This window comes from Oryzias latipes, chromosome 2, assembly GCF_002234675.1.
Source record: "Oryzias latipes chromosome 2, ASM223467v1".
Lineage (NCBI taxonomy): Eukaryota > Metazoa > Chordata > Actinopteri > Beloniformes > Adrianichthyidae > Oryzias > Oryzias latipes.
Window position 1 is genome coordinate 16447518 of NC_019860.2, and position 27975 is coordinate 16475492.

A 27975-nucleotide genomic window follows, 5' to 3' on the forward strand; every position below is an offset into this window, starting at 1 on the left:
TAACTGTTACCACAAGAGGGTTAGTATCAATCTAACATGAGCATTCACATCAGTAAAATGAAAGATGCAGTGGAATTGTGTTTATTGATCTGACCAGTGTGTGGATCTGTCGTAAAGTACTTTTTCAATTTTTTTTTTCTATTCCGTGTTGTTGCTCTTCAACAATCTTGATGTGTTTGATGCAATGAAGATGGAAGGATTCCAGTTCTGAAAAACACTAGTATCCCCCAGAGGTTGGGTCTTAGACTTGAGACTTGGACTTGAGCAACACTGACGTCTGAAATACGAAGACTTGTGTCTTGACTTAAGACTTGACTTCAAATACAACAAACTTGAGGTATGGGACTTGACCTGAGACTCAACCTCACAGAACTGAGGCTTGATATCAAAGACTCGAGACTTGACTTCAATGACATGAGACTTGAGGTGTGGGACTTGACCTGAGAATCGAACTTGAAGACTTCAGACTTGAACTCAATGACTTGAAACTTGAGGTTTGGGACTTGACCCGAGACTCGATCTTGAAGACTTCAAAATTGACCTCAACGACTTGAGAATTGAGGTTTTGGGCTTGATCTAGACTTGATCTTAAAGACTCGAGACTTGACATCATTGACTTGAGACTTGAGGTTAGAGACTTTAATTGAGACTAGCCTCACATAACTGAGGCTTGATGTCAAAGACTTGAGACTTGACTTCAGTGACTCATGTCCGACACCTACAGATGGAAAGACTGCGAAATGTCAAAGTGGCATAAACCTTGCAAATCTTTCCCCCAGGCTTTTTCTTTCACAGCTCTATTTCGATAAATGAAAGACTTGGCACAATCCGCAATTATTCATTTCTGCTTCATGATAAATTTTCCGAGTCGTTGATAGGTCAAAGTTTGACCTGGTTTAAGTTTCACTGCGTTTTCAGTGGCCAGCCGTTTTGTACGTAGAGCCCGAAAACTCAAATTTTATGTAAGCATGAACGCGAGAGTTCTACTTACGTAGACTTTTCATTGAAAGGGGTTGCGTTGCCGAGGGTGATGTGAGCATAGCTTTAGAATATTCAAACACTGAAGTGAATGGGCATTTTCTTTCAGTTCAGCTGAATTTTTTTTTTTTTACTCAATAGAGTTTACTGTTTTTAATGCATTTCCAGATCACAAGTCTGCTGTTCACCATTTGTTTCCAATATCTCACGATACTCATCGAAGATTAGAGATACAGTGAGAGTAACTGTACCCACAGTTGCAGCACACAGAGTGGTCTGAATCCATCCGGTCCTCTGCATGGAAAGATAAGAGCCTCTTTCATGAATAAATATGTTTGGGTGTCCTCCTCTCTCTGTGTTCAATGTGTACTTGATACAGGGGCCATTATTTATAGTCCTGCGAAGGCCCGCTTTGGTGAGAGTGTGTCTCGTGGGGGATTGGGAAGTGGTGCCACAGCTACCTATAGTGGGAAGATATACCACCTCACCCCCGCTGAGAAGTTCGTGCAGGAAATGAACTCATAAATCAAGCAATAAATTGAGTGGAGGGCTGTGCTTACTCATCTCAAGAGGTCTGCTCCTCTTCCCCTGCACTCCCCTGCGCCTTTTTACCGCATGACTAATACAGCATCACAACTTTTCCACGGCGCGCTCGCCGTGGTAAACTGCTCTCAAGAAGTGTCGGATTTATTTTTGAGCCGGCCTCTAGGCTGAAGGAAGACAAGGCGGGGAAAAACGGAGAGGGGAAAAAAGCCTGAGGAAGGGAGTGTGGGAGGGAACCGGTTCCTATAGCAGAGGTGTCCTACAGCTGAACCTCAGCGCCTCATTGGGATGCCGCTGATGAGAGGCGCTCGTCTTTACTCGGACACAGCCCGCGAGGAGACTCTCCTCTGCTCGCCTCAGGCTATGCTGACAGTCACAATCCTGTCCGGAGGAATTACAATCTCTTTTTCACAAAAGCCCAAGTGGAGCTGCCTAAGGACTGATAGGGAAGTGGCTCCAGGTCAGCCTACGTTTTAGCTGAGGGACTCTGATTGGGAGTTCAGCATCACAGGACGTGACTTCATACCCACACCTGAATGTCTTGCCCATTTTTACACGCCCCCAAAGAGTAACCTGTGCATGTGTGTGTGTGCAGCATGCCGAGCTGGTTCACCCAACAAAAGAAGGGATGGTGTCGCCTCCTGCAGCTACATCACAGCAACAGGCAGCTGTTTTTACTGACAAAAATCTGGCATTTTAAGGATGAATGAGCAGATCTACACTGACCTCTGCTGGCGACGTCATGTCATGCATGGAAAACATCTGAAACACTAACCTGAGGCAACTAGTTTTTGAGATGAATGAGGATGAAAAGGGTTACTGTTTCTCTTTTTTAAATTATGAATTTAAAAAATCTTTTCTAAAATGTTTTTTTATATACAGAATCATTTGCTCTATTTAATTTATTCCTAAAAACTTAAATATGAGTACTCCCACAGTTTAGACTTTTTAAAAAGTTGTATCAAAAAAGGGGAAAATGAGATAAGTGTTGCTTTTAACAGCTTTATTGCTCTGAAGACAAAAGTCCCTGTTTGTAAGCACTTAAGACAACCCTGCAAACCACTGACCACAGCAGGGAGTTGTGATAAGTTAATGTTAAGGTGAAATGTATTTTTTCCCACGTTTCTATTTTATTTCATTTTATTAAATGCTTAAAACTTTTAAAAATAGAACCAAGTAACATGTTTTTTCCTTGAATCAAAGTACAAAATCAGCTCAGTCCATTTCAACGGTATATATAAATAAAAAACAAATAAAATAACAAGGAAGGAAACTTTAGTTTACCTGTTGCACAATCGATTTTATTTTCAAATGTTAATACATCTAAAATTTTGACTTTAAGAAGTGCAAAAATCTTTTATAGCCTTTAATTTTTTTCCCTCCGTCTTCATTTTCTTTTTCATAAAAGCTTTTCACATTTTTCCGTTTTTTTTTCTGAGGTGGAGGGCCGCCATGAACCCAACAACCAGCCCCCCCCCCCCCCCTTTTTTTTCAGGCTCCCCAGTTTTGAAGTTGTTCGTCTCCCTTCCCCCCCCTTCTTCTGCGGAAGACTCAGTAGTGTTACACCGGAAACGTCACGTCTTGCCTTCAAAGTTAAAGCGCAGAGCGATCTGTTCGGAACGACAAACTAGTAAAAAAGCTGAAAATACATATTTATTGATTAAAAAAACATTTTCTGCTTATTGTAACTTTTAGCTATGTGTCTATTTGATAGATGAATGCGCTTGGACAAAAGTGTTAATTTATATTGAAGGTACTAACCGGATATTTGAAGTTGTTAGCGCTAACTTTCTACCGGTCTATTTTCTTCGTGCAGGGATTTAGGAATGTGGAGACCAGCGGCTACGTCACCCACAAATCCGCCGGGGGTAACGTCGATAAAAAAACTTTTCTTTCTAAAGGACTGAATGCTTGCAGAACAACGGAGAAAGTAAGAGCTTTTAATTATGACTTTTTAGTTTAACTTCGACTTATAATGATGTAAACATGAGTTTCTTAAGTTTGGTCGTCCGTTAGCTCGACAGGATCAGCGGAGCGGAGGCACATCACGCTTTTGAAGGGGGTGTTGTTTGACTTTTAGCTTAAAGGGTTCGTGGCACAGGTTCGTGCTTGTTTTGTGTTGTTTTAGATGTAAATAGGGTTTAGAAAGCTGTTAACAAATGATTTTTTTAAATAAAAAATTGAAGTGGAGGTGAGCTGGAAGGCGCGGGGTTTCTCACACAGCTCTGTAGGGACTCACATTTACTGATTGCCCCGCTGTGTTGTCATAACATTTCCCTCCGCAGGGACGCTCGCCTCGTCTCCATGGTTACGCGGCGGACGCCTCGTCTCGACGTCTGCGATTTGAGCTGCCTGCGGGAGGGGGCGGAACCGGAGCGGGAGGACGGGTCTTTGATTTTCGGGGGAACCAGTCGAAGATGGTAAGGAGGGGAGTCAGTGCTGGAATCCACGTGGGGGCGTCGCATCATCTGAACCCCACTCTTTTGGCTTTGTGTCTCAGCCTTTTCATGACGGAGTGTACTACCCCTACACCAGTGACACCCATGGGACCCATTCATCTGCGGGGATCCCCTCCCTCCTGAACTCCCCCCTCAGCCAGCCCTCGGCACCAGGCATGACTCCATCCAGCGGCGTCTCCTCCATCCTCCCCTTCAAGTTCCGCCCGCGCAGGGAGAGCGTGGACTGGCGGCGCATCAACGCGGTGGACATCGACTCGGTGGTGAGCCAGCTGGATGTGGACGCCCTGCAGGAGCACGTCAGCACGGTGACCTTCTGCAGCTTGGACGGCGAGCGCTGCCAGCGCTGCCAGAGCCCCGTGGACCCGGCTCTGATCAAGCTCCTGCAGCTGGCCCAGCTCACCGTGGAGTGGCTCCTGCACTGTCAGGACTTCCTGAGCCTGAGTCTGCGGGCGGCCGAGGAGAGGATGGCGGCGGCCGGCAGGGAGCGAGAGGAGCTCCTGGATCAGATGAGAAAACAGGAGGAGAAGCTGAAGAATCTAACCGCCGAGCTCAAGCAGCGGAAGAAGGTCATCCGAGCCCAGCAGTCGCTTCTCACGCCGCGAATCATCAGCAGCCACAAGGTACCTCTAATTTGCATTTGTGAGCGGCCCCCTTTTATTGTTGAAATCCATTTACAGTTTGGGCTTTGTTAGTCAACACTCATCGCCTGCTCTGCTTTCCCAATTCGAGAAGAAGCTGGAGATCTGCTGAGCAGATGGCAGAGATCAGTTTTGCCCTAAATCTACTTACAAAAAAAAAAAAAAAGACAATAATCTTTGCGAATGGCTGACTCCCACCTCCCCCACCCGAGCGGCTGCACGTCAGAACCTGCCAGAAAGAGCTCGTGTTCCAGCGGGGTCTTTGTAGCAGGCAGAAATCTGCCCGTGATCCTCAAGTGAAGCCTGACCTGCTCCAGAGGTTGCTACGGCAACAGATATACCGTGTCATGACAGCGTGCGGTTGCTGGGTGTGCGTCGACAGCTCAGCTAACAGAGGCGGTTCAATAATTGATTAAGAGGTGTTTGCGTCGTTCCAGGATTCGCTCCCACGTTGGGATTGTTCCTCCGCGGCTTGTGGAGCCGGATATCAGTAGCAGGCGGCTAAATGTTGGATGAAGTCACGGGAATGAGTGTGGGGGAGTTAAATGCAGCGTGTGAGGAGCAGCACCGGCAGCAGCTGTGCCTCCCAGCGCGGCCGGTGCTCGCCGCGGGCGGAGCAAACACCACTCTGTTTTTGACACACATCCAAGCCGTTTGTGGAGTTTGGTGTTGGTACATGCAGAACATTTTTGTCGCTTCGCCCTAATACTAGCTTCACACTTCAGTGTATACTAAAAAAAAATGTCAACCTTTTGGTAAAGGTTTCTGTGGGTGAAGACCCGCTCTGGTGAAAGTCATGTTTTTTAACATTTTCCTGATGATGGAGGACATATATAAAGTAAATTAAGCCTAAAATGGTATTTTTGAGCATTTCTTTATCCAAATCAACGTGAACATAATGAAATGGTAATCATCTGGTTAATTAGCTAGTACTTACTGGCATGTTTTTCTTTTAAATGTACTAAAACAAGGGTTTTTGTCAAATGCAAACACATCTTGAGAGCAAATACCCAAAAAAAGAGTTCACCTGTCAGCGTATCGCTTCAGGGGTCGCCACAGCGAATCAGCTTTCGCACAGGTGGTTTGGGAGAGATTTTGATGGCGGATGCCTTTCCTGATACAACCTTGTATGTTATCCGGGCTGGGGACCGGCACAGGGAGACCCAGACTACTAGTGCCCCCCCTTGTGGAGACATAGTTGCACAAAGGGTCTTTCCCATCCACATTGGATGAGACTGAGCGTGCCCTCTGGGAGGCGAACCCTGGCGCCGGTCCTACATGCAGCCAACTGAGCCATCCTTTTGCTAAATATCAAATCATGAGTAAGAGAAGAAGATCCATTTAATTGAAAACAAAAGCGTAAAATCCTTTTTAGCTTTGAATTGAAACTATTTGTAAATTTGGGTTTGATGAGGTTTAGGTCACCCGTCATCCTTGCCTTTTATGTACATTGCATCCGAATAGTCATGCATGCTTTTATTTTGAAGTGTCTGGACAACTGTTATTTACTTAATGGGGGTGTTTGGGGAATTACAGTGTCCTGCTTAAAGTGTATTAGACTTGGATCAGCTCAGACTTCCGTGTTGAAGAGCATTCGAAAACAAAATTAATTTAATTTGGTTCTAGTTCATCGAGGGGCCACTAGGGGGCGTGAGACTGGCATGACTTAATTCTGCAACAGACCTGTCTGAAACCTCTCTGTCTGTCTCTTGTCTTTCAGTGCGCTCATTGCGATAAAAGCTTCCTCAACTCCGCCTTCCTCACAAACCACATGCAGCGTCGACACCCAGACGAGCTCTCTGCACGTACGCCATTCGCGGCGCCAATGTGACAGACCGTTCCCCTCCACGGACGAAGGTTTCATCTCCTGTTTGGCCTTTCAGAGCTGCAGTCGGACAAGAAATCCCAGATTGAGAGTCTGAAGCTGGAGATCGGCGCCCTGAAGGAGCAGATCGCTCAGCAGCAGGAGGCGCTGGCGGCCAAAATCGTTCAGGTAGGTCGCGTCTGTAATGGCGGCTTGGAGCTGTTCCGCCGCGATGACGTGGCTGCGGGTTGATCGCAGGAAAAAGAGCAGGAGTCCGTTCACAAAGACCTGCTGAGGGAGCTGGGCCGCATGGACAGGAAGATCGAGGACAGCCGGGACGGCATCCGCCGGGAGATGGAGCTTCTCTACAGCCGAAATATTCAAGCTCTCAACGTACGAGAAGGTCCCTCCTTCAGTACTCTGCCGCCTCCGCTCTATTCCGATTCACGCTTTCGTTTAAACTTCCAGGAGGCCAACCAGAACCAGAGTAAGCAGGAGAAGCAGGCCAGCCCTGAGAACCCACCGCCGGAGAGAGACGTGGACGCGTTCAGGGATATCCATCTGCAGCAGATGAAGAAGAAGGTCAGCGGGGCGCAGAGGTTTGCAGTCCCACCTGTTCTCAAGCGCCGCCTTTTAACCAAACTATCCTGCAGGAGAAGAAATGGCAATCCAGGCTGCAGGAAATGCAGGCTCAGCACGCTTCGGAGAAGAACCAGGTAGGCCCGGCGCCGCCTCCTTTTGACGCACACTGTAGCGGAGAAAGGAATCCGAAGCTCCTGTCTGTTTCAGCTGCAGGACGAGCTGTCGTCCATGTCAGAGAAGCTGGAGACCAGCCAGAGGGAGCAGCAGGGGATGAAGAGGAGGCTGCAGGAGCAGGAGCAGACCATCCAGGCTCAGGGAGAGCAGGTCAGCGTTTCCCTCCCTACCGCCGCTGGTTACGCTCGGGCAGGAAGCCAGCCCTTGTTCAGGATTTCCTGCATTTGCCCGCCGTGATACTGTAACTGTGAGGCCGGAGACGGCGTCCAGGAAGCCCCATCTGTGATTATAGGAGAGTGTGTTAACGTTGTTTTCCGTCGCAGATTAAGATTATTTCCTCAATTCTGCCGACCAAAGTCAAGGAAGTGCCAGGTAGGACTTTTCCTCTGTCAGTCGCCGCTGATTTTTACATAAAAATTAGAGTAGTTCTGAACTGCAAAGACTGTGTTGTATTTGCATTTCTTATGGCTTGCTGTGCCTTAGAGCGAACATTTCAGCACCGCCACATACGTAAAAGCTTCAAATAGATTGTTTTATATGATGAACTGACCCCTCTCCCCAAAATGATGACATCACAAACCCTAAAAAAAAAAAAAAACGGAGCCAAAATCTCTTACGTTGGACTCAAAAAATATTTATTACTAAGTCTAAACACGCCAGTAGGGGAAAATTCAAAAGAAGGTTTGAAATTATTATGGGATGTCCATCTGCGGACAAAATGTGACATTTTGCATATTGTGTGAAAACACATTTTCACACAATATGCAAAATAAAAACACTCAGTTTGTCCAAGCGATCAGAACTAAATTTCACCCAAACGCAGCTAGCTTAAGTAAACAACCAGTTTCATTGACCTTTAACCTTAGGAAGAAGCCGCCATCTTGAATTGATAGAATAAAGAAACACCTTCTACATATTAAGCTACTGCTAAGGATTTCAGTCTGTTGCCTCCTAACTCCCCGAGCATCACTAGGAAGCTACTTTGGGGAAAAAAAATGTTGGTTGTAAAGGTTGTACGTGTCCAACGGCGTCAGTGTGGCGAGCTCGCAAAAGAGGCGTTTCCCCGTTGCTCACACATATTTTACCTGAATGTTGTGAAATTCCAATACATGAAGCTGAAGGAAATGATATGACCTACAATATGAACATCTTAGGAATGTGGATGTGGTTTAAAAAAAAACTTCTGTTGCCAAGGAAATCCGAAAATTTACTTATGACGATTCTTCTAAAAGTGACATAAACTTGTTCGTCACCCCCCGGTGACCAAGAAAGGAAATGGTTGCTACGGAGATAAACCAACAGAGATGCTGTCATTTTGAAGAAAAAAAAAAAGCCTTATTTTAAGAATTTTTCAGATGTTTGTCAAATATTATGTGTGTGAACCAAAAGCCATAAAATGAACTATAGGAAAACTCTTCTTTCATACAAATACGCATGTTTTTTTTCCAAAGTGTAACAGTTTTCAACCGTACATCTTTGGTTTTAAATTTCTTACATTCTTTTTTCTTTTGTTTTTAACCTTTTTAAAAAATATTTATTGAAACCATTGAAAAACATGTTTTTTAGGGGGTTAAACGTCTGTAATTGCAATGCATCTTTTTGTTGTTTCAGTTAACCGCAGTCCACCAGCAGCAGAACCCAAACCAAAGCACGTTGTTCTCGGTAAGATCACCTCACCGGCTCTAACACCTGTCGCTCCACCAGCCTCAGCATCAGCTCGTCTGCACCAAACATTCCCGTTTCCACAATCGGATCCGCCTCCAGGCTTTTGTCTTGCTCTAATACCTTTTTTTATTTTTTTATCTCGACTCCCAACAACTTGTTCCTCTTGTGCTGCATTATTAGAGGAGCCAGTCTCTACTCTAACGCTGGATCCCATACAGGAGTTATCAGAGGAGGATAAAGGTAACGGCGCGGAGGCGCTCGGCTGCATGCTGCTGCATGGATGCATCTGTTTTACCGCGCAGCTGTTTCCTGCAACGCTGAGAGGCTTTTTAGGTTTTAACCCTTTGCCATCAGAGCTCCAGTGTTCATGTCAGTTGAACTACCGCAACTCTCCAAGCATTTACGCAAATAACAAAATTCCAGCGGATTCTGAAGCGGAGGAAAGCAGCTTTGTGCTGATATGAAAAACATTGCTTATGTGTTCAAAGAGCGTGTTTCATTTTCACTGTCGCCGGTGACAGCTCAGGTGTTAAAGGGTTGAACTGAGCAAAGATGAGCCTAAAAGAACCAAAACATGTTCACATCTGCCAGTGAATGAGCCACATGGAGAAAAGGGACACTTATTTGAGCTCCTATGAATCATACAAAAAGACACAATTGAAGAAAAAACTCAAGTTTTATGTTTATGTAAATATAAAGAAGTGGAACAAACACAGAATCCTTTGCCAAATACGAAATTCAAGATCCTAAAGTCATTAAATGACAGATTAATGACTTTAGTTCTGATTTTATAAACATCCGAGAAGTTCCCTCAACTTCCCCATTGAAGCTCATCTGTAAATAAATAATTGGAAGTAAGGTGCAGTTCACTAAACAACCACTGGAGGTCCCAATAAAAAATGTCCAAGAATGAGGAATAAAAATGCCAGCAGAGTTTTCTTAGTTTTTTTTTTTTTTTTAATTGACTTCATAATTTACGCTGATTTCATTTTACCAGCATAAAGTTTTTATCAGCGCAAAACTGCTTTTCCTTACTTTGCTGGAATTGCGGTTGACGAGTTAAGGTAGTCAAAAGAGCGTAAATACTAGAGTTAAAGCTCCGGTGTCAAAAGGGTCAACAAGAACCGCATCGGATCAGAAACGGAGTCCTTCAGACAGGAAAGGTTTCAGTTCTCTTAAACCTCTGAATGATCTGTTTGAATCTTGCAGTTTTTCTCCATTACTTTGTCTCATCTCTGCACACAGAAATGACATCCTCAAAGCTTCCTGTGCTTTTGCCAAAACAGTCTGTAGGGTTCAGCAAAACATCTCTCCCAAAACAGTTCATCTGTGCACCGAAGCTAAGTTTTGTACCGTCCCTTTAGCGTTCTGTTGGTCCCGCAGATCACAAAGTTTTGACATTTTTCACCGTAAAACCGCCGACCCCTCATGTCGGGCTGACGGGATATAAAAGGGAATCAAGCTGAAAAGGAAACACGTAATGAACTCACACTGGCAAGGAAATCGCCGCTGTGCCGGATTTTTTTATTTGTGTCTTTTACTGTAAAGTAAAAGTCTCAGAGCAAGAAGATATACAGTCAAATAAGCTGAACAGGAACTGTATAAATGCACAGATTGAAAGTATCCCTGGGCGTCTTTTCCCGCCGACGTCACACAGAATAACATCCCTTGCGATGCGGCGAGGGGGAAAATCCACAAGGATGCTGTGATGGCGAATGGCGTATATTTATATAGCGCTTTTCTACCTACAAGGCCCGAAGCGCTTTACAGTCACACACACATTCACACACTGGTGGCGGCTTCGCTGCCGAACACTGGCGCCAACTTCCCACCAGAGGCAAGGTGGGGTTCAGTGTCTTGCCCAAGGACACATTGACTCATGGGCATGCAAGCAAGGCTGGAATCGAACCTGCAATTGTACGATCATGGGTTGACCGCCCTACAGCTGCACCACGGCCGCCCCTGATCTGTACACCTTTTTTTTTTTTTTTTTTTCAAGAAATGAGCCAAAGTGATGGGAAAAAAAAAACGGCCTGAAGAGAATCTGGATTCATGAAGCTCCATCCTTCATTTATTTATTTTCTTTGGTGACAGAAGAACAAAGCTCTGGCTGTTGTTTGTTTGTTGTGGCTTGTCTGTGGGAGCACGCTCGCCGTTCTTCTCCCTCGTGTTTGTGTCCGTGCTCATTGACCTTGTCTGACCCGTCTCCAGCGGACTCCAGCCTCTCCGAGCCTGAACCCGCAGCGGAGAGGAAACCCAAAGCAGCGCTGAAAGTGGGCGCCAGCGTCAAGAGAGACACGCGCCTCGAGCTGGAGCGGAGCGTGGCCAAGAAGCTGGAGAGCCTGGGGGTGAAGGCTGTAAGTCTGACAGAGAAAAAGACCTGCTCGGCAGCAGAATCCCGTTTTCATTCCCGCTGTGTTCCAGAAGCTGAGCAGCCTGAAGAGCAAGGAGCTCACGTCTGTCATGTCCAAAGTGCGCGCGAAGCGGGAGATGACTGCAAAGAAGATGCCTGAGTATTGGCGCCACCATGAGGAGATCCTCAGAATTGTGGAGAAGAAGCTGGGCGTTAGGAGTGGAGGCAGAGATTTGACCGCAAAGACCAGATCCAAACAGCCTGTTCAAGGTACCAGAGTCTTCAGGACCAGCGGAGAACTACTTTCAGTGATCTGAGGTCTCTGTAGCATCTCAAGCACCTCCGCTTTCGGAGCCGTTTCCTCTCATTTTTGAGGCTTTTCTCTCATTTCCAGTGGTGAAGATCCGGCCCAGATCCAGCAGCCTGCCCTCCACAGCCAGACAGCCCCGAACTCCCCAACCAGCACCCAGAACCAGAACCAGCACCCAGCCTAAGACGTCCACACCCAACCCCAAGGCTCCACGCGTCATCAAGTGCGTTCTGGCTTCGTCTGAACATCCTTTTCTTCTCCAAAATGCTCCTTTCTGCAGCGATGGGAGCTTTAGAGATGTTTTTGGAAGAAAGCAAAAACTATTTTTTATCGCATCCATTAGGACAGTTATTTCATCCTAAATATATCAATAATAGCAATAGTTTGTTAAATATTCAGGCCTCCTGCGAAATTATTTAAATTAAAAACATTTTTTATTTTTATTTTACCAGATGCCGAACACTCAAATTCTAAACAAAGCTGCTTTTTAAATCCTTCAATGGATTTACAGAAAAACTGAGTTAATGTTGCTGCAATAAAAACCAACCCCACGGCGCCATGGCAGCTGAATAACGTGACGTTGGCATTATAAAGATCATGTTCATGTTCGTTTTTTCTGGAACAGATTCGCCCTAATTGCCCAAAATCTATTTTTAAAACACTTTTCTATATTATTATAAAGATTGTAAAACAGCAACACCACTAAGATTCTTCTGGAACTTATCACAGATTATCAGACTATAAAGAAACTCATTTGGCCCTAACTGCCTGAAATGTATTTCTACTTGACTATATTTGTAAAGAGCGATTTTTGGATGTTTTACTGAACACATGACAGATGTCTTAGTACTTGTTTCTAATAAAACTACTAAATTACCGTCATTAAGCTTTCAAAACCTTCATGATGGTTGCTTCAGGACGTGAGTTCTTCTTCTTCATATTTCTCTCCTCATCTTCTTTTTCAGGAGCCATCCCTTCAGTTCGGATGAGTCCGAGGAGGAAGACATGGAGGAAGAGGACGCTTCCAAACCCCCGACCAGCAGATCTCATCCGCCCACCAGAGCGGGCAGATTTGCTCCGGTCCTGACCCGGCAGGAAGAGGTGGGGCTTTTTTCCAAACCCCGACCTCGGCAGGCCCGGCCAGCCGCCGACGCCGTCACCAGGGCCGACATCGAAGACACGGAGAGCGAGGAAGAGGAGGAGGATCTGACGGAGGTCAGCGAGGTGCAGGAGATCACACTAGGAACGCTGCAGGGCTACAGGGACCAGAGCAGCAAGAGAAACCAGAAGGGTGAGCATCAGACAGGGGGGGGTGGGTTCGGTGAGACGCGTGGCTGAAAGTCATTCTACGTTTTAGAGACGTCGATCAATGAGATGGCCAGAAAGATCGAGAAGTTTGCAGAGAGGGTTGTGAAGAAACCAGCAGGGGGCGTGAGCGTCCTGCCTACGAGAAAGGACGAGGTCGAGGAGATCTCAGTGAGTGTTTTCTCTCTTTTTTTTTTTTTTTTTTTTTTAATGGACTTCTCACTGATTGGTTTCAGCAAACGAACATTTGTAAGAAGGTTTTGCTGCAGAGAGTCAGAAATCTGACGGTTAAACATCTGTGGCTGCAGCTCACCGACCTGGAAGGGGGCAGCGACTGGGTGATCTCCAAACCAGCATCCCTTCACGGTTCTGGACCCACAAGGAGGAGCATGGACTCCCCCAGCACCAGCGTATGGGGAACCTCCACCGGGAAGGGCCCCAAATCAGGTGAGAACAAGTCCCAAAGAGAGCCGGATCTAGTCCACGCCGCTTTTGTAACGGGGGCCGCTTTTGTTTCGTCAGATCTGACCGACGCTGGAACAGGAAGCACCCTGAAGAGCAGCATCTGCTCCGTCAGTGACCTCAGCGACTCGGACGACTTCAGCAATAAGCACGACTGAACAAAACCAGCCCCTCCCTCCGTCCGTCCGTCCTCACCCAACGCCAAAAAGACTGATATGTGAAAGAATTCAAGCAATACAAAAGATTTCATCTGTTCAGGGTTCAAAAATGGTTCCAATAAATCAAAAAAATCTATCAAATAGTAATTTACATTTAGATTAATTGATTTGTAGTGCCAATTTTTGCATTTTTTTAATTGTTCATTTGGTAGTCTTAACGCTCCAACTATGGCACTGTATTTTTGTATTTTGTTTGTGTAAAACTTTGTACATCAAATTAATATCGTTTTTATTTTGCTCTGTATGATAATATTTATGCAGATAATAAACCAATTGTTGAAATAAAAGGATTTACTTATTTATTCATGAAGAATTCCGAGGCGTTGTATCAAAATTGGAACCAGAAAAACCAACATTTATTTTAAAAAAACGGACTAATTATTTACACATGATTATAGTTCTATAGATTTTTGACCATTGGGGCAAGAAAGCTACAAAAAGACACAAGTTTGGTTGAGTGCACGTTCACACTGCACTCTTGAGAGTGGATATGTATAGTTTTGAATTTTGCTTTCAAAGCAAATCACTTAATTCTTAACAGTTTTTGTAAATGAGGCTAAAACCACAAGGTTGATTGAAGCCCCTTTCCACTGAACGGAACGGTCCGGTATTTTTTTACATTCTAAAGCTGGACCGAACCGTACCATTCGCCGTGACAGTCCCACTTAGAGTGGAAAAGCCCCCCCGGGACTGCCTGAACCATTCTAAGCCGTACCGTACCACTCAAAGGAAACAAGGCTCTAATGTTGTCGACTGAAATGGACACTGGTGGGAAATAAAAACCAAAATCAAAGGTTCCCTTCCACTCTGCGTCAGACAAACGTGTCCCGGCCGTAGTTTGAACCGCTTTGTGTTGCAGGCCTGGATGTCCGGCTCGACCTGCCCGCGTTGTACAGGGGCGGCACCGGGGTCACTCTGGACACCGTTGGCGGTTGCATATATGTCCGTCTGGTGCGAGCTGAGGCGTAGGACGCCGGTCTTCGTCGATTCTTTGACCCGCTGATGGGGAGGAAGCAGGAATCAGTGTAAGTTATTCGAAGATGTTTTGCTTTGCTTGAACATAAAGTCAAATATGTGCAGAAAACACTTTCAGAATCACCTGGATTTAAGGCCTTCTTTCCCAGAGAAGTAAACCAGAACCGAGCCTCCACAAATGAGAAGAATGGAGCCTCCCCAGCCAATGAAAACTGCAGCTCCGATTTCAAATCTGAGAAATTTAGAGGGGGACACAAAATCACTCTGACACTTTTAAATATAACTTGTAGTGATGTTAGCTCTGTACGGGACGCACTTTTGTGCCTTGAAGTTTGGATCCACAAACTCTGATACGACTCTGTTGGCCCACCAGGAGTAGGTGATCATGCCACAGAACCCTGCAGAACCACATCATTATTATTACGTGAATATCCTCTGCATCAAGGTTGAACCCCCCCCCCCCCCCTTTTTTTTCTCAACATTTCTTACCGGAAACCAAATATGTGACGCCCCCAGAAAATGTCACCCTGGCGTTTATTACTTCTGTTCCGCCAATTTTAGTGCATTTCATCCCTATCAATGTGAGGACCCCCCCAAAGAAGCCGGTGATGACGGCGGAGACTGCGAGGGCCCTGCAGGCATGCAGGAACACTGTGGGAGGAAATCCATCCGAAAAGTTAGATTTGTAGAGGAGATGGGCAAAAAAATATGACTTTTAGAGCGAGAGAGAGAAAAAAAGAGTGATCAGTCTATGTACCCCTCTAATGCTTTCTTTCTTTTTCTCTTCTATCTCGGACACACATTTTTGGTTTTGTCACGTTTGCAAAAATATGTCCTCATAGGGAGACAAAAAAAAACAATCTAAAGGAGAAAACACATTGGTATGGATGGATCGTCGTTCCTATCAAAGGTTGGAGCCCTATGTCCTTTCATACAGACAAAAATCTGAATTTTAATAAATCCAAGGATGTAATTGTGGCCTAAGGTTTTAAGAACACAATAAGGATCATGTAATTTTCGTTAATACATTTTTGCCTGCAATGTACCCAATTGTTAAAATGTTGTGGTTGTTTTATTTTACGATCACTGCTGACTTTACACTAACTACCACCACATTTGATGCTCTGATGTGATCCCATGTGACACAGGGTGTCTTTTATTTTGAAAGGAAGTCATGTGAACCTCTGTCAAAAATTCAATTTTTCCGGAAAAGAAAAAGACTATTATCTCTTTGTGTTTATGTTTTATTTATACTAAAAAACAAAACCAACAGTTTATTTTGATATATCAGAGTAATAATACAAAAAAATTCAAATCAATGTCTTATTTTTCTTAAGGGTGACGTCAAACTTTCTGGCTCCTGTTGGGTTGTCGTCAGTAAGAAATCGGGCCAAATGGTTCTTTTAAGTGTTGAAGACCCCTGCTGTAGTTATACACATAGATATGTATTTGTATATCAAGTACACGAACTGAATACTTCTTCAGATTAAACTAAAAGTGAACAATATATAATTTATAAAAGTAAACTCCAATTATTCTGCCTAACTTTCAGTACTAAGTACACTTGTACACTTAAAAAGGTTTCCTTTTCCAAAGATTCTAAGTCTCAAAAACATTAGTCTGATAATGTCTCAAATTAGTCTCAAACTACTCTCAATTTAAGGAGAAATAGGGCAGAACATTCCAAAGAGACTGAGTATTGTCACAGAATCATGGGCTTTTTTTTAAATTGACCAACTACAAGCTGTGAATGTTTAATAAAATATGAAGTTTTTAAGGTTTTTTTGTAAATTAATTTTAACTTAGACACATTTTTTAACTTTAATTTGTCTTTGTTTCCAACACACAAAAAGCATAAAAATGACATTCACATATGACTCATTGTTCAAAGGTATTATTGTAATTTGATTATGATTCATAGCCTCAAAGACAAAAAAACAAAGAAACAATGGAAACAGAAGAAACACCAACAGCTGGAGAAGCTGTAACCCTTGTGCTTTCCTAGTCACTTTAACATTGGGGTCATCTAGACCCACTAGTGCGCTGAACCTTTTTTCTTCAATGATTTGTGATCTTCACTGGTGTCCATGGATTACATGAAATCTTTCCACCTTTATCCACCTTTGTCATGGTAGGGAGAACACATCAATGTAAGGATCGGGTCATCTGGACCCCATAGGATAGCACAAGGGTTAACGGAGTCTCACCCGGTAGAGCCAGCATAGAAGGGTAGTCTTTGCAGTCAGAGACCCCAGTGGTGTCGGAGATGCAGTCCCTCCACAGGTTGGAGTAGTAGTTGGCGGTGGTGAGCACGATGCTCCCCACCTCAGAGAAAGTCCAGTACTCTGTGGGAAGAGTGGAGCACACCAAGATCCAGCCACAGAGGCAGGACACAAAGCAGCCGATCTCCACGTACATGACCACCGTGCGGTACTTCATGGTGATTCTCCAAAACCAAAATGTCAAAAGTAGAAACCTGACATCTCACTGTGGGACTCGCTGTTCCCTCTGAGACATTGCTGACATGAAGGTAGTTTGACCAGCAGCCTGTCTGTGTATATTTGCTCTTATCTTTCAGATGGTTCTGTCCAGTAAGCATTCTCCACGTTCCCAGCATTTACAGACTATTCTCCTCAGAATTTGCTTTTGCCATTCGCCAAAATAAATCTCATGTAAATAAACTTTGTAAATGTTATTTGAATTTGCCAATTAGTTACTTTGTTTGAAACAACTAAATAAAGACATATTATCTGCCAAAAGTGTTTTAAATATTTGATTCTAAGTAGGCAAATGTAAGCATGAAACTACTATTTTTCTTAAATGTGATTTTCCTCTCTTTTGGAGTTTAGGAAATTGTGCGGAATCTCCTTTTTCCAAGACTTTTCCAATGTCCTTCAAAGCACGAAGCCCCCATTGTGATTAGTGTTATATTAAATAAATTTAAAGCAGCAGAATTATAAGCGGCAGATAGCAGGTTGGTAATAAAGGAGCTAGCCCTATTTAAAGAGAATGTATCTTATTTTGAAAGGAAAGTCAACCACAAGCTAGTTTGTATACAGTAGTTGCCGGTAATTAAAAACTACAAAATGTTTGAAGTTGTTGCATAGAGCTTATATTAAACAGAGCCCAGTACAAAATACTAATACGTTTTGGCTTTGTACTGGGTTTCAAAATAAAGCAAAAAAATTCAATCAAATTAAATACATAAAAAAATCCCGTTTTTATTTTTCCGTGTTTCAGTATAGACAGGAAACCTGACTCTACTACTACAACACTACTCCTAAACAACATTATGTTTATTAGATCAAAAGTGAATAAAGTTACAAATAAAGAATGCTTTGGTGAATTTGCTTATTCATGTTTTTTTGGCCAGTTGGCAACAACAAACAAACAAATAAATAATTACAATTCCAATTTTTGAATTACAACACTGTTATTCAGTAATGTAACAGAATACTGTGCAAAAACACTTTGTAGCATGTGTTGCATTAATATACAAGCATCAGCTAACAATTTTATTCTTCAAAAACACAACTTTTACATCTTTTTAAAATACATTTTTGGCTTTAACAGCTTTTCAGGAAACAGTCTCACAAAAGCATTGACTCGTTCAGTTACTTTTATGAACAAAAAACTGCAAAAGTCAAGTATTTGATTTTTTTTCTCACGAAAGTGGATAGTTGTTTTTCCCAGGTGCGCTTTTGTTTTGTTTTTTTTCTATAATAAATAAAAGGTTTACAGTCTAACATTCCATGTTTGTGTAGACATTTATTTTGAAGGCTGTGCTAGGAAGCCGGAAGTAGAAAAAGGGAAGTTGTCTGCCAAAGTCTCGTGTTTAGTTTTCCTTAGTAATCCTTAAATGTGCTCTGGGTCCCAAGAAAGAAGGTAAAACTGTGACAGAAATACTTGTACTATGAAAAATACATCGTATTTGCTTCTTTTATATTTTCCCTCTTGAATGTTTACAAGAGGAAGTTACTTTATTTTGGTAAGCATACTAAGAAAGAGATGAGAAAAATTTATTTAAAATGTTTTTTTTTTAGTAAATAGAATAAAGACTCAATTTAAGGGGAAAAATTAATTTCCTCTTGAAAAATGTAATACATTTAAAATCTCTGGATAAAGTTTCCTTTATATTGTTCATAGTTTTTATGGACAGAATTCTAGGCGCAGCCAGGGGCAGGAGGAGGGGGTCTGGTTTGGGGACCACAGGATCTCCTTTCTGCTCTTTGCAGATGATGTTGTCCTGTTGGCTTCATCAAGCCGGGACCTCCAGTGTGCATTGGGGCGGTTTCCGGCAGAGTGTGAAGCGGCTGGGATGAGGGTCAGCACCGCTGAATCTGAAGCCATGGTTCTCAACCAGAGAAAGGTAGTTTGCCATCTCTCGGTGGGTGGAGTGTTCCTGCCCCAGGTGGAGTAGTTTAAATACCTTGAGGTCTTGTTGACGAGGGACGAAGATCGGAGCGTGAGATTGACAGGCGGATTGGGGCAGCGTCCGTAGTTATGCGGTCGCTGTATCGGTCCGTGGTGAAAGAGAGAGCTGAGCCAGAAAGCAAAGCTCTCAATTTACCGGTCGATCTTCGTTACAACACTCCCCTATGGTCATGAGCTCAACGTCATGACCGGAAGAACGAGGTCCCGAATACAAGCGGCTGAAATGAGCTTCTTCCGTAGGGTGGCGGGGCGCTCCCTTAGAGGTAGGGGGAGGAGCTTGGTCACCCACTGAGAGCTCAGAGTAGAACCACTTCCCCTCCACATCGAGAGGAGCCAGTTGAGGTGGCTCAGGCATCTGGTCCGGATGCCTCCTGGACGCCTCCCTCGAGAGGTGTTCCGGGCATGCCCCACTGGGTGGAGGCCCCGGGGAAGACCCAGGACACGCTGGAGAGACTACATCTCTCGGCTGGCCTGGGGACGCCTTGGGGTTCCCGCAGAGGAGCTGCAGGAAGTGGCCGGGGCGAGGGAAATCTTATGAAGGTATTAATGTTCCAAAATGGACGAGCTTGTAGATTTGATTTGAGAACTTGTAATACAGAATGTGAAAACTTGTGCATCAAAAATCTGCATCTGTGTGTAAAAATCTTCTGCTGTGAACTGACAAATTTCCATTTGCATGTGTTTATTTAGAGTTACAACTTCAAATCTGTGATAACAACTGCTCAAATGTGCTTCTGCGTGTGCTTGAATCTGCTGGCGCAAATCACAAGTGCGCTACAGCTGCACTCTGAATTCTGACACATTCCTTGCGAGAAATTTGTGTCAAAAGTGATCTGTGTCCGATAATGGAACAAGGGGGGAGGGAGGGTTAGAGGAGGCGGAGTCAACCAATCAGAATGCAGGACTAAGAGGACTTGGTAAAGTTAGAAAGATCTTCACAGATTCGGACTTCCTGCTTCAATAATTCTTCTAATTGACGTTCAAATGTGACAGCAAGTCTCTCAATCATTTTGTATTAACATGGAGAGTGAACTAAAAATGCATTTCTAAAGAAAAAACTCTGTTTTTCGTGCTTAAATGAAGACATGCAGCTAGACGGCTGCCAACAGGAAAATCATCTTTGTTGTAGCAGGACAATAGGGCCAGGGCTATTGAGCATCTTTATTATAAGTCATATGGATTAACATTTGAAAAAAAATGTATTCGATTAGATCAACGCGTTCCCCGCGAGCTACGTTCCAGGCGACGGCACCACGGAACGCGGCTGTGGCGGACCCAGACGGCTGGCTCTACGCGAGCGACAGGCGTGCTCTGCCGTCGGTCAGCGGGATCCTCGCTTCTCCGTCCTCCGCGGAGCTCGGCGTCTGGCCGCGGAGCTTGGCGACTGGCCGCGGTGTCGCTGGTTACGCGACACCGCGGCCAGTCGCCAAGCTCCGCGGAGGAAAGAAGAAGCGAGGATCCCGCTGACTGATCCTCGAATCTCCTTCCTCCGCGTATTTCGGGGGCTGGTCGCTGAGCGACGGCGTAGAGCGGTGTCGGCGCTGGGCGAGGCTGGGTCTGCGCGACAGCCGCGCTCCGCTGTCGGTCAGCGGGTCTTCGCATCGCCTTCCTGGCTGGCCGCCGGCGTAGCGCGGTGTCACAGACCCAGTATGGTTTCTAATACATGTTTTCAAATGTTAATCCATCTGATTTATAATAAAGATGCTCAATAGCCCTGGCCCTGTTGTCCTGCTACAACAAAGATGATTTTCCTGTTGGCAGCCGTCTAGCTGCATGTCTTCATTTAAGCACGAAGAGATCATTTCTCATAAAAATGCAGGAAAAAAACGGTAATTTTTCTTTAGAAATGCATTTGTAGTTCACTCTCCATGTTAATACAAAATGATTGAGATTCTCTGTCACATTTTAACGATTATCGGAAGAGTTATTGAAGCAGGAAGTCCGAATCTGTGAAGATCTTTCTAACTTTACCAAGTACTCTAAGTCCTGCACTCTGATTGGTTGACTCCGCCTCCTCTACCCTCCCTCCCCCCCTTGTTCCATTATCGGACACAGATCACTTTTGACACAAATTTCTCGCAAGGAATGTGTCAGAATTCAGAGCGCAGTTGTAGCGCACTTGTGATTTGCGCCAGCAGATTGGAGCACACGCAGAATAACATTTGAGCAGTTGTAATCACAGATTTGAAGTTGTAACTCTAAATAAACACATGCAAATGGGAATTTGTCAGTTCACAGCAGAAGATTTTTACACACAGATGCAGATTTTTGATGCACAAGTTTTCACATTCTATTTTACAAGTTCTCAAATCAAATCTACAAGTGCGTTCTTTTTGGAGCATTTTTACCTTCATAAAATCTGGGCATCTCTGCTTAGACTGCTGCCCCCACGACCCGGTCCCGGATAAGCGGAGGAAGATGGATGAAAGTTTCCTTTGTATAAAGTAATTTATATAAATGTTTTAGTCAATAAAATTGCTTAAAAACTATATTTTTATCGTAGGATCTCCTAATGTTATAAATGAAAATTTCCACTTTTGATCAGGAAATTTAAAACATAGTCTGATTTTAAATGATAATAAAATGTCATTGTACAAAACTGAATCTGAATTATAATCTAATAAATTATTTGATTTGACAGTTTTACCCAAACCTACTAGTTTAAGATTAAAACCATTTTGTTGTGTTATCTGTTAAAATCCTTTGAGACTGTACACATTTCCCAAGTGAAATCATTTTGATTGAACTTTGGAATTGTAATTGTCATGTAAAAAATGTCCCATTTTTTATCTTAAATGGTCAAAACATGTATGCTTTTTTTTTTTTTTAGTGGCTCCTTCATAACCGCTTAAGGATGGGAGGAAAAACAAAAGATATTTGGGAAAAAAACAATATATGATGCTGATTTTGGCTGCAAGACCAAATCAATCTTTATTTAAAAAAAATAAATAAAATAAACTTGATATTTTTTAGTGCATTCAGATGTGGTTTTTAAGAGGGAATAATAAAATTATTCAGCAAAATCTGACATTTTAAAAAGTTTGACACATTTTCAAACCTCAAAGAAAAAAAAAACACAAATATTTTTTACTTTACCCCTTCGGTTACTTCTGCATGCAATATGAAAATAATCTGCCAGTCCGAGATGCAGTGCAGGTCGTGATTTTCTACTCTTAATGACTGTTTCATTTCTGTGTTTTGAGGCTGTTCGAGATTGTTTTTCCTCAGTGGTGGATCAGCTGAGCTGTGTAGAAAAGGATGAAACCACTGTGTTTATATGTCCACAGTTACCGTCACGTCAAACAAGCCTCCAACAGAAACCAGTGACGCAAAGAAAGAAAAGGCAAACGGGTGAATTTGTGCTCTTGAAACAAGATCCCAAACTTTGTAAAAGCAAAAGAAACCCAACCCGGCCCAGCTGGAAAACAGATGCTGGTGTTAGGTCTGTGGCGGGATGAGTGCACGCCACCCCCAATAATGACCGCACTGTTCTCGTTGAGCGGGTACAAGCCTGCCTTCAAAAAGCTGAGTCATGTAAAAAAATAAAAAAAGAGGAATATAAATACAATAAAGCTGAAATCCTTAAACTATTCTTGTAAAGCTAAAAGCCTAAGTCACTTACAGAATATATGCAAAATACAGTATTTTGCAAATGCCATTAATAAAAAAGGCAAATTCATTAGTTAAAGAAATTTACAAAAGAAGTGAAGAAAATGTGGACAATATTTTAGTACCTTTAATGTTTTTCTATTCTTTAGGGCTAAACATCTTTCTGTAACAAGCCTCAGCAGGTGAGGTGGGGTTCAAAAGTGTGCATCTGATTTGGTTGTCTCAATATCAACTGACTGAAATTTGTAAATGTGTCTGCAGTGCTGCTTAAATCATCCCAAGCAGAAGTTATTTTCTTGTCCCCACAGGATTTTATACCAGGCAGCAGTGGATGCAGTTTAACATTTTGTATTTTTCTTGTTTCCAAAAAAACAAAAACAAAAATCATGGCTATTTGGGGTTTAGTTTCTTCATTTCATTACATAGAAGACAGCTTGAGTAACAAATCTCAACAATGTGCTTTATTTGCTACCAAATTATTTTTATTGTCCCCAAGTTAACATCACAATTTTAGCTAGTTTTTGTGTCAGTTTGGAAGCAATAATGTTATTACTTACAGAAATGCTTTTTTTTTTAATTTACAGTATAAAAGTAACGTTTTTTTACTTTTTTTCCCAAACTTAAACAATGTACTGTTTCCATCCATTTCAGTTAAATGTATTATTTTCCTTTAACAGATTTATGATTCCAAGAAAATACAATCGCCTTTAGTCTTTGTGGAGCTCTTTGGACATACAGATCTGTACATTGATTATTCTACGGTAAGACACTTTTTTTTTCTGTATTGCCATACATTTGCCCACCTCTTGCTGTGCATAGGGGGTATAAAACCCACAAAGCCCAAGGCTGGTATGCAGCACAGCAGCCCCATAATCTGAGCCACGTCCTGTCAGTGTGGTAAAGCAAAGGACTGGTTTGCATAGTAAAGTAAAGGAGCACTTGGGTAATAATTGAAGGTAAAAGGTTGCGTTTTTGCAAAACTAACTCCAAATTTAAAAAAAACGTCATGACAATTTGAAAAATCTGTCTACAAATTACTTTTTGAGGAGTGTCTGCTGCCTCCTTTTGCTCAAATAGAAAGAGATGTTTGGCTGAAACACAGGGGCCCCTGTAAGACGTAATGAATCTTTACTTGTCAAAGGTAACAATACTGTTGAATTTGTGAAAAATGATTGCTATCAAATCAAAAATGAGAGAGCAAAGGTTTTGTTTACCGTTTTTAAACTCAAAGGGATTCCAAAGACAGTGGGTACACATAATAAAAAAAAATCTAATTGGGATGTTTGTCCATAAAATCATCAATCAAATGTAGAAGTTCTGGACGAACGGTGCGGTTTGGCCTCTGAGGCTGCCCAGCCGTGAAGATCCTGTTTCAACGCTGCTTCTTGACCCCAACGATGTTGAGAGGCTGGACCGGGACCACTGTCTGGACCTAGATGCCAAACTGGATAATGGCATTGACTCTGAGCCTGAATTTGACGCAGATTCGTCCAACCCCCTTGATCGAGAGGGTCGCCCTGTCAACCGTCCGGACTTGGTAGTGCGTCCTGATCTGGTAGTGCGTCCTGACCTGGACGTTCCCTCTGATTTGGAGGAGATGGAGGAAACGTCCGAGTTTCGACTTCTGGACGACAGCTCAGAGATGGAAGACATCTTGGTCTTTGAGGTGATCTCTGACACGGATGACAGATCTTTGGTGGACTCATTTTTTTCTGGGTCCGCTGTCATTTGAACTTTTATTGTCCTAAAAAAAAAGAAGAAATATGATACAAAACTTGGATCGTAATTTTCATGGACCCAATTTTCCGCAATATAGGTTGTACCGGATTACAGGGCGCACTGTCAATGAATAGACGATTTTCAAACTTATGTTCTAAGGCGCATTAAGCAAGACCAAAGAGTCAGAGATAGGCATGTCAGTCAGAGTTTAACTGTGTTCACAGTGACTCTAGAACTTGTGACACACACAAGTTATCCATGTTACAGTATTCACTATACATGTAAAGCCACAGACACATTAAGGATGTGACGCACGTTCAACAATGTGTTAAACCTGGATTTTAAAATGTAGATATAGCCCTTTGTGTTCACACTGGACTAGCAGGGAGGGGCTTCTTTTTCTTTTTTCTGCTGTAGGGAAACACCTACAGTTGGAAGTTGTTTGGTGCGAAATGTCAAAGCTCTATTCCGACATATTAAAAACTTGGTGTCATAGAATTCCGGCCAGGCACAAACTGCAATTATTCATTTCTCCTTCTTGATCAATTTCCAAAGTGATGGTATTTCCATGAATAAAAAGTGACGCCGTTCTTACCTCACTACCAAATCCGAGTCCCTGATTGGTAATAGTTTGACCTGTATTAACCTTCAACACACGTTAAATAGCTGCCAGTTTTGCAGAGCTCGTAGATGGCTGTAGAATCTTGTGTAGCTACACGCGAGAGTTTTGAACACGGAAGCATATGTGTGCGTTTACATAGACCTTTCATTGACAGTGACCACATGAACATTGATAGCCGAGGACAGTGTGAGCGCAGCTCTACTCCTGACTCATTAAAAAACCAGACTGATACCAATAAAACACCTCACTGTGTCTACACACAGAAAAGAAACATGCAACACTGCTACACATTAGCCATGTTAGCCAAAACTTGTTTGCAACTCGTTAAAAAAACAGACTGCCATTCCCATGGCGATGTAGACCTCTCTAAATCACTTTGACTTCAGTTAGCACAACCAGAATGAATTCATAGATAAAGTGCCCTTTACTATAAACACACTGTAAATTTCTAAAACAAACAAACAAATAATTAAGGCTTTTAAGTGTGCCTTATTTGTGCGATAAGGACTATTACTACAAAAAAACTTGTTTTGGGTGTTTTTATTCATTTTTTAGCTGAAAAATGAAATGTTGGCAAATGTTCTATATCTGGTACTTACGGTTTCTGCCCCCCACACAGTGGTTTGCACACTGACCAAAGATAGAAAAAGCCTCCAGTCATGTGAAAGGCTGAGCCCACCCAACCGAGGAACAGCGGCGTCCCAAGGTCAAACCTGTCAAGGTCAAACAGAAATAACGTCATAGCAAAAAACAAAACAGTGGTTCAAATATGTTTACAATAGTCTTTTAACTTACTTTAGTCCCGTAAAGTTTGGATTAAAATATTCAATTGACACATACTGTGCATAGACGCCATATCCAGCCGCAGATAAAACACCTTAAAAAAGACCAAACACAGACACAAAAACATTATGGGATTTAAAAAAAATGCCTTTTGTGCATTTTGTCTTTAAACTGAAAATGTTGACGTAGAGGCTTTGTTTTTTTAATCTATACCTTCAATAGATAATTGTTATCTATAGAATCTACAACTAAATACTGTTGCTTTTCCTGATTAGGTCCATTGTAGGCCGATAATTAGCCTACAATGTTAAAACATGCCCCCTGAAATAAGTCAAAAATTCTAAAAAAAAAATTAAAAACATTTCTTTAAATAAGGAAAAAAATATTTCAGAATTTTTTTTCTAACCAAGAAATCTTGTTTTAAGAAAGAAATTCTAGTCACCAAGACCAAGCAAGACTAAGAAAAACGTTCTCGTCAAGATTATTTTTCTTTCAAGACAGAAAATAAAACAATTTCTTTTAAACAATGGTTTATTTAACTTTCTAAAGATTTTAGTTTTTTCTGTGTTTTTATTGTTTTATAGTCTACCAATATGTTTTAGTAGCTAGACTATTTAAAGATACTTTTCCTGCTTACTTACTCAGCTAACTAAAAGTTAAAGAGAAGAAATTTAAAGTGGCACTACATATCAACAGTTGTAGTTATGTAGCATCTCCTGGCATAGATATATTTCTTGCATTTCTTGTCCATTTCTCAATTTGATTGTAAATCTGCCATTGTTCTTTTAATTTATATCAAATTTTTGGGGCCAATTTTTGGCCTTCACAGAAACTAAATTAGGAACAGATTGAGACATCTTTTAGACATTCAGGACTACTTTGTGACAGTTCTGGGAGATATTTCCTTGTGCAAGTTAATGAAATGCAACACAAATTCCACACTTTGATATTGATATAACACTTTAAACAAAATGGACAATTTGGAAACTCTTTAACGACCCACTCTGAGGAAAATTGTTTTTGTGGCATTTTTCTGGTGATGGAGGTCGTATGTTAAGAAAATTAAGCGATTTAGTATTTCTTTATTCAAATTGTTTGTGAATCAGTAGCAGACAAAAAGTGATCTTTAAAAAAAAATCGTATTTGTGACGTATAAAATACACTGGGCGGGCTCCAAGCCCCCTGCTCCAATCTCTTAGTAACAGGGAGGGTAAGGGGGGCGGGGTTTCTCTGTCACTCAGCGGTTCTGATGAACTCTTGCCACTCTGCAGTAACTGTCCAAGAAAATGAGGCAGGTTTTTACATTTTGGCTTAAACTGGCACAGTCATGGTTACTACTGGGAATGCTTTTACAAAAGATGAAAAGATAGTCAGAGTTAATCATTTGCAGATGACATCGTCATTTTGCATAAGACTGTTTATTTTATTCAGAGGAGTTGAAATCTGTGGCAGATTAGGAGTTGATTGTAAAAACTCAACTATAGATATTTGTTTCTTTCATGTTCAAATGCATATCAGAACTTTTTTCTGTTCTTTTTTTTTTTAAAGTTTTTGCAACTTTTTAAACTGTTTTAAAGGAACAGCAAGGAAGCAAGGAAAGAAAAAAAAAAAGCAAGAATTTACCACTGATTATATGACAGCATCCACCTGCGTAGATCTTTCGATGCTTTGACAGGTCTTTTCCACCGATGTAGGTGCACTCCATCCCCAACAGACTGAGCACAAACCCGAGCATGCCCAGAGCAAGAGCCCCCATGAGCAGGCCTCGTACTATTTGGATGTTGACTGGAGTCGTACAAAAGAAAAAAGAACCTCTTGGCAAATGTTGGCAAGACATTCCAAAAAGACAGATCTGACGCTCACTTACGGTCCACAGACCAGAGGACGCCGAAATCTCTGCAGTTGAAGACAGCAGTTGAATCTGTGAAACAGGATCTCCATAAACTGGACCAGTACCAGGCCACTTTGATAATGGCTGAGCCGCCCATCCCTCCGATGGCACTGATCTTCCAGCCCTCCATGGCCATGGTGCAGGCCACGAAGATCCAGCCCAGGACGGATTGCAAGAAACCCCAGATTTGGACCACGCGGATCTTCATCCCTGATCTTTTCCGTTGCTCGAACGCTATCCAGATTTCTAAATCCTCTTTTGCATGAAATGTTTTGGATTTTTTTTTCTTCTTCTTCGTTTAGATCCTTCTGATTATTCTTGTTAATTTTACATTCTTACTTCGTCTTCATCCAGTTTTCACCCAGACGCCGATTCTTCTGTCCTGCAGCTTCCTACATTCAGTGGACGACACCAACCGTGGTGTGCAGCGGTGAGGTACTGAAGTTTTCCA

The 27975-nt window shown here is 42.6% G+C and overlaps 3 protein-coding genes across 6 annotated transcripts; 1 reads left to right on the forward strand and 2 right to left on the reverse strand.

Annotated features, from left to right (window-relative positions):
- The first annotated feature begins 3068 nt into the window (after positions 1–3068).
- LOC101171557 (zinc finger protein Dzip1) lies at positions 3069–13778 on the forward strand. Of its 4 annotated transcripts, none has more exons than XM_023965412.1 (19): positions 3069–3451; positions 3807–3941; positions 4022–4600; positions 6339–6423; positions 6502–6611; positions 6681–6815; positions 6891–7004; positions 7076–7138; positions 7212–7328; positions 7502–7550; positions 8790–8840; positions 9024–9083; positions 11055–11200; positions 11271–11466; positions 11591–11729; positions 12472–12797; positions 12864–12982; positions 13120–13258; positions 13334–13778. In XM_023965412.1, exons 2-19 carry the CDS (start codon positions 3939–3941, stop codon positions 13429–13431), a joined length of 2529 nt encoding a protein of 842 aa, XP_023821180.1. In that variant the 5' UTR covers positions 3069–3451; positions 3807–3938; the 3' UTR covers positions 13432–13778. The 4 variants fall into 4 exon arrangements, with proteins under 4 accessions (XP_023821180.1, XP_020565981.1, XP_023821181.1 ...); XM_020710322.2 differs by having other exon boundaries at positions 3071–3451; positions 11268–11466; XM_023965411.1 differs by lacking the exon at positions 3069–3451 and adding an exon at positions 3489–3622 and having other exon boundaries at positions 11268–11466.
- Positions 13779–13861: 83 nt separating this feature from the next.
- On the reverse strand, positions 13862–16973 carry LOC101171811 (claudin-10-like). Its single transcript, XM_004066669.4, has 5 exons — positions 16674–16973; positions 14956–15117; positions 14783–14864; positions 14591–14698; positions 13862–14490 (listed from the first exon to the last, which is right to left on the reverse strand). The coding sequence occupies exons 1-5, from the start codon at positions 16903–16905 to the stop codon at positions 14304–14306; spliced, it is 771 nt and encodes a 256-aa protein (XP_004066717.1). The 5' UTR covers positions 16906–16973; the 3' UTR covers positions 13862–14303.
- A 4904-nt stretch (positions 16974–21877) lies between these two features.
- LOC101172061 (claudin-10-like) lies at positions 21878–27762 on the reverse strand. The gene is made up of 5 exons (XM_004066670.4): positions 27501–27762; positions 27257–27418; positions 25646–25727; positions 25450–25563; positions 21878–24253 (listed from the first exon to the last, which is right to left on the reverse strand). The coding sequence occupies exons 1-5, from the start codon at positions 27730–27732 to the stop codon at positions 23812–23814; spliced, it is 1032 nt and encodes a 343-aa protein (XP_004066718.2). The 5' UTR covers positions 27733–27762; the 3' UTR covers positions 21878–23811.
- Between the last annotated feature and the right edge of the window lie 213 nt (positions 27763–27975).